This window comes from Spinacia oleracea, chromosome 6 (genome assembly GCF_020520425.1).
Source record: "Spinacia oleracea cultivar Varoflay chromosome 6, BTI_SOV_V1, whole genome shotgun sequence".
Taxonomy (NCBI): Eukaryota; Viridiplantae; Streptophyta; class Magnoliopsida; order Caryophyllales; family Amaranthaceae; genus Spinacia; species Spinacia oleracea.
In genome coordinates, this window is record NC_079492.1 from 69,637,635 (window position 1) to 69,643,050 (window position 5,416).

A 5,416-nucleotide genomic window follows, 5' to 3' on the forward strand; every position below is an offset into this window, starting at 1 on the left:
TTGAAAAAGGGCCGTTTAGGCATGGGAGCCACCGTCGAAGATGTAGGACGCTTCTTCGTAGCTGACTAAGTGGGCTCCTGAACAAGACAACAAATAAACAACTAAGTCTAGACCTTGGAAGAAAACAGAAGCATATTAAAAGTAAACAAGGGCATACCTTGGCAACATCACCAGAGGCACCCTCGTCGGACGTTTTGGAGGAGTCCTTCTTCTTGGCCTCCACAGCCTTGAGAATGTCCTCAGTGTACACCTCGGACAACCAAGTGGGAAAATCCACCAAACCCTTGTCTTCGGGGGATAAACGGTCCATGGCAGAATCTACATAAAACCGAGAGAGTTAGTAGAAGAAAAAGAACAAGGCTTTGATGAAAGTCTATGAGAAACTACCTCTACTCAAATAAGGGCAAAGACCGACGGCTGCGAGGAAAACTATGTTGGTGAACTGACCCACATGGGGAAGCCAGGCATTAGGCACCCATGCATGACTCTTTGAAGACAACCGATACATCTCGGCCTAAAACAAGGGCTTTATGAGCCTCCAGTCTCTTGACAAAAGGTGGGGGAAGGCGTCACCCCTAGACAAATAGCGGGGACGCTGGTTCCACCTAGAAAGACGCCTTGAAAGGGAAAGGTCCTCCATTCGGATAATGGACCACTTCTTCCTCCACCAAACCCAGCTAGAGGTCTTACCAACAACTGTCTTATATCCCCGGCGGCTATAGAGGGTGAACCATCCCTGAGGAGCGAGAGGAAGGGGAAATATCTAAGAGTCTGAGGAAAGCAGGAAAAGAAGGAGTAATGCCGCTCAAAGCACACTTGGCAATAAACCCAAAGATGTTTGCCCAAGAATTAGGAGTCAGCTGAGCAAGGCAGTCCATCACAAAGGGATGCAAAGGAAATGTAAGACCCAATCTAAAAGCAGCCGTGTAGACAGCGACTTCTCCCAGAGAGAGTTGGTCTACAGAATTATGGGGTCGAGGGCTCCTAAAACTAAAGCCTTGGGGCAGGAGTAAAAAACGTTCAAACTCACGTCCTTGCTCCCTCAGATACCTCAGCCATTTCATGCTGGGAAAGACGCCAGAAGGAAGCAAATCGACATCTTCTCTCCCCTGAACCATAGGAGGAAGGTTTCTTGCGAACTCCTCGACAGAAGAACTAGAGGAGTCATCCTCAAAATCCTCACGTGGAATGCGAGGACGGCAAGCCACGCTTTTTCTTCTCCTTGAAGAACGTGCCGCCCTTACAGCCCCGTCTCCTGAATGACGAGAGGAGCTGACTCCACCCCTATTTCCTTGGGATGGGCTCGAAAATGGAACCTTGTTGTCCCTCTCTCGTGGCGCTGCCCATGCACCCACATTGGCTGTTTGCCTAATTCGAGCCATGTCGTCCTGCATAGGGAACATAACGTCTGACTTTAGCAAAAAGAAAGAAAGAGCGTCGCAACTAACAAAGACGCCTCCCTAAGATACTATAACAACAAGAAAAGAAAATTCATAAGCATGCAGAAAAAAAGAGTTTGATAAAGAACTTACCAAAAAATGATCAAACTGATGGGAAGTTTAGGCAAATAGTCCAAAGCCTCAAGAACACTGAACAAGAATCCAAGAACACCCAAATGCAAGCACAGACAGATCTTTGACAAAATTCACTTTCTCTCTCTACGAAAAATTGCTTTGAAACAACAAAAGGAAAATGAGAGATTTTCTGAAGGTTTTAAAGGGGGGAAACCAAGCTCTGGAAAGAAACCCCACGTGACACTCCCTCCGATCAAGCAGCCTACCCCACAGGGGCGAGGGGCATCCTCCTTGAGGGGCAAATGATGTGGCCTAAAATGAACGCCACCTGGCTGTACCATGAAAGCCCAGAAAGAAGAACCAAAGGCCCATCAGCAGGCAAATCCGGGATTGTCTCATAAACCCGCATGCACACACAGGGTCAAGACCCATCAGTGGGTCATGAGACCCACTTGCTCAGAAGGAGCCCATTCCACTATCTCCCAAAAAGAAAGGCCCAAAAGCTTAAGAGGCCCACCAGGTCTACCATCAGGCCCCCCTAAACTTAGCAGGACACGTGTCTTGATCTTATAGAGCATCCAATCATGCTGGACCAGTTCCCAAGAAACCCAAGAACTATAAATAGTGCAGATCCCTAGGTAAAAAGGGACGATCAATTCATTCCCACCAACCTCAAACTATTTTTACTCTGCCTTCTCTCTACAAATTACTTCTCTCTCTAGCTTATACTTACTTAAGCATCGGAGGGAATATTCCTACGGGAATATTCTTGTTTTACAGGTTGCCAGAATTTCGTGCCAGCTCATACTTGATACCTCCGAGGAACGCGTGACACGTCATCACCGTAAAAGATCCCACAATATTTGGCGCCGTCTGTGGGGAGGTATAGTATCATGGTCGAACCACACTCTGATAGAGAGTATACTGGTGAGGAAGAAGAGATACGGCCTCTCGAGAGGAGTCAACGTCATATAGAAGAAGCCAATCGAATCACAAATGCAGGAAGTACACCACGTTGGGTGTAGGAAGTTGAGGTGGTCGTAGAGGAAGAACCAATTGTGGAAGCGTCTCCGCCGGGTGGCCATAAGCCCCAGCGTCCGAGACGCCGTACTGGATGAGAATTTGGACTTGCCAATCTCGGTGGGGTCGCTGCGCGAGATCTTAGCAGGATTCCAACAGCAAATGAATCAAACCTTTCGACAGCAGATGAGCACCACGTTGCAAGACAAAATTCGTAAAAACATGCTAATCTACAGCACTGAGAGGACGGCTCCACAGAGACCCCTCGGTTTGGGCGTCAATCGGATAAACAGAATGCCACTCAGATCCAATGTATGAAGAGCTGGAGAGAGCTCCCGTCCGCAGGCTAGCCGTGGAATCAGTCCGGTGCCTGAGCGCTCGAGGATCGATCGCGGCCTCCCGACCTCTCTACCTCGAAGGGACCAAGTCACACGGCCACCATCTAGGGGTAACCCACCAGCCGTCTTACGGCCCACCTCGAGGTGTCAAGAATATTATGAAGCTGAGTCTGAACTATCAGACACTGGGTCCACCCGTGTAATGGAAGATCCACCGTTTTACCCCTCTACTCGAGGACAGACCCAGATGACGCCCAACAGGATAAGCCTGCGTCCACGCCTGCTCAACAGCCGCCGTGAACCAACTTACCACATTCAGCAAGGGTTTAATAATCTGACGCTAAGGCACATGAGTACTCCCTTCTCCGAGGATATCATGAACGCCCCAAAAGAGCCCAAGGTAAAAACTCCTACCATTGAAGCCTATGACGGTACCACAGATCCCCATATGCACTTAGTTGCATACCGTCATCATATGTATGTTCAAGGAACCAATGAAGCCACTTGGTGCAAATATTTCCCGGCCACTCTCAAAGGAGTAGCGTCTAAATGGTTTGAGCGATTGCCCCCAGGGTCAATTGCCTCTTTAAACGAACTGCAGACTCTGTTCTCCACCAGGTTCATGGCACCCAAGGAAGAAAGGAAAACAAGTATGCACTTGGGACGAATTCAACATGGGAAGGATGAGTCACTAAGAAGCTATGTGAAACGCTTCAACCTAGAGGCCGGACAAATCCCAGATTTGCCGGATGGCGTCTTCTTCGATAATTTTATCAGGGGACTGAAGAAGGGATCCTTTAAGTTTGACCTAGTCAATAAAAGTGTGCGGACTATGGATGAGGTTTTGGACGAGGCTGAAGCATTTATCCATGCAACAGAAATATGCAGCGCGTCAAAAGATGGAAGGATTGGAGAAGCAACAGATTCCTCGGGGAAGAAAGACAAGATAGACAGAAAAGCCCCACGAGTAAATGGTACTTGGGCACTCTCAAAAGAGCATGATAACAATTCTCCTGGACACAAGAGAGAACGTCCACAAGAAAGGGAATACTTCGAGTATAACACAGATCTCCTCACAATACTGAAAGACGTCGGAACCAGGTATGACCTTGAACGACCTTTCCCCATGAAGTCTCCTGTTGAGAGTCGAGACCCTAAGTTATATTGCCAGTTCCATGAAGACATAGGGCATGAAACCAAGAACTGCAGAAGCTTGAAGAGAGCTCTAGACGACCTAGCCTCTAAAGGACACCTCAAGACCTACTTACAGAGGAATGCTCACGGCTCTGGGAAAAGCGAGTACAAAAAGAACAAGTCACCTGTCTCACCTACGGAGGGAAATCACACCGAAGGGGGGTTTGTAGCCGTCATATCTGGGGGATCGGCCGCTGGAGGACCCACCATGAGGGGACAGAAAGATTATGCTCGCCGCCTGGGGCAGGTAATGCTGTCAGGAAAGTCACCTCTGGACCCATTCCCACGGATCGATATATGTGAGTCGGATGGTGGACGAATAGCCACTCCGCATGATGATCCTCTTGTGATCGAGTTCAAAATATCCAATATGAGGGTGAAGCGCATCTTAATAGACACGGGGAGCTCGTCTGACATAATGAGCGTGGAATGCCTCAACCGCCTAGCACATGACCCCAAAACCATGTATAGCATACACTATCCCATCATTGGTTTTGGAGGAAGCATTATACATCCTGTAGGCGTCATCACTTTGCCGGTTCGGATTGGGGATAGAAAAAACGGACGGAAGATGGAAGTGAACTTCCTAATTGTTAAGGATTTGACAACATACAACGTCATCTTGGGACGACCCACCCTGAACAAGATTAGAGCAGTAGTCGTCACCCATCTGATGCTTTTGAAGTTTGTATGTAATGATGGGGCAATAGGAACCATACATGGAGGACCTTTTCCTTTCGGGGATTACCCAATTTTGAGCACTTGGAATGAGATGCCACCTTTCTTAGCATTTCTCTTCTTGCCAGATTTCTTGAACTTGCCCCCACGCACAATAAGCAAATCTTGCTTATCACTTTTGAGCGTCTTTTCAGCGGTCTTCAGCATACCATGAAGTTCAGTGAGCATTTTGTACAGACTATTCCTAGAATACACATTGCAACCCTAATTTTCTGTGTGCCTCCTAGAGTGAGTTTTTCCCAAAAAGCCAAACAACCTTGAGAAAGTTCTAAGCTAACAAAATCAAGGAGGATCTGAACGTGTCGATGGACGATTATAGAGGAGCTACACTTGGATTTCTTGATCGTTTTCATGAGGATAGTGGAAGTACATGCTACGAAAGCATGTTACGTTTAATCTGTACTTTTGGATGTGATCTTGGTTATGGTGAATGTTTCCGCATTTGTAATTGGATTAACATTAATTCCCAACAGTAGTATCACAAGATTCAAGTTTTAAAGTATAAATTAATGTGATTTCATGAACTATTATTTTCGAAATTTTCATTATTTTTTAAGAATTTTTTCGGATTATTGGATGAATTTTTGAAAAAGTTGATGTTTCGAAAAGTGT

The 5,416-nt window shown here is 46.9% G+C and overlaps 1 protein-coding gene across 1 annotated transcript; it reads left to right on the forward strand.

Annotated features, from left to right (window-relative positions):
* The first annotated feature begins 3,074 nt into the window (after positions 1–3,074).
* LOC110778772 (uncharacterized) lies at positions 3,075–5,065 on the forward strand. The gene is made up of 2 exons (XM_056832321.1): positions 3,075–4,750; positions 4,939–5,065. Exons 1-2 carry the CDS (start codon positions 3,075–3,077, stop codon positions 5,063–5,065), a joined length of 1,803 nt encoding a protein of 600 aa, XP_056688299.1.
* Positions 5,066–5,416: the final 351 nt, after the last annotated feature.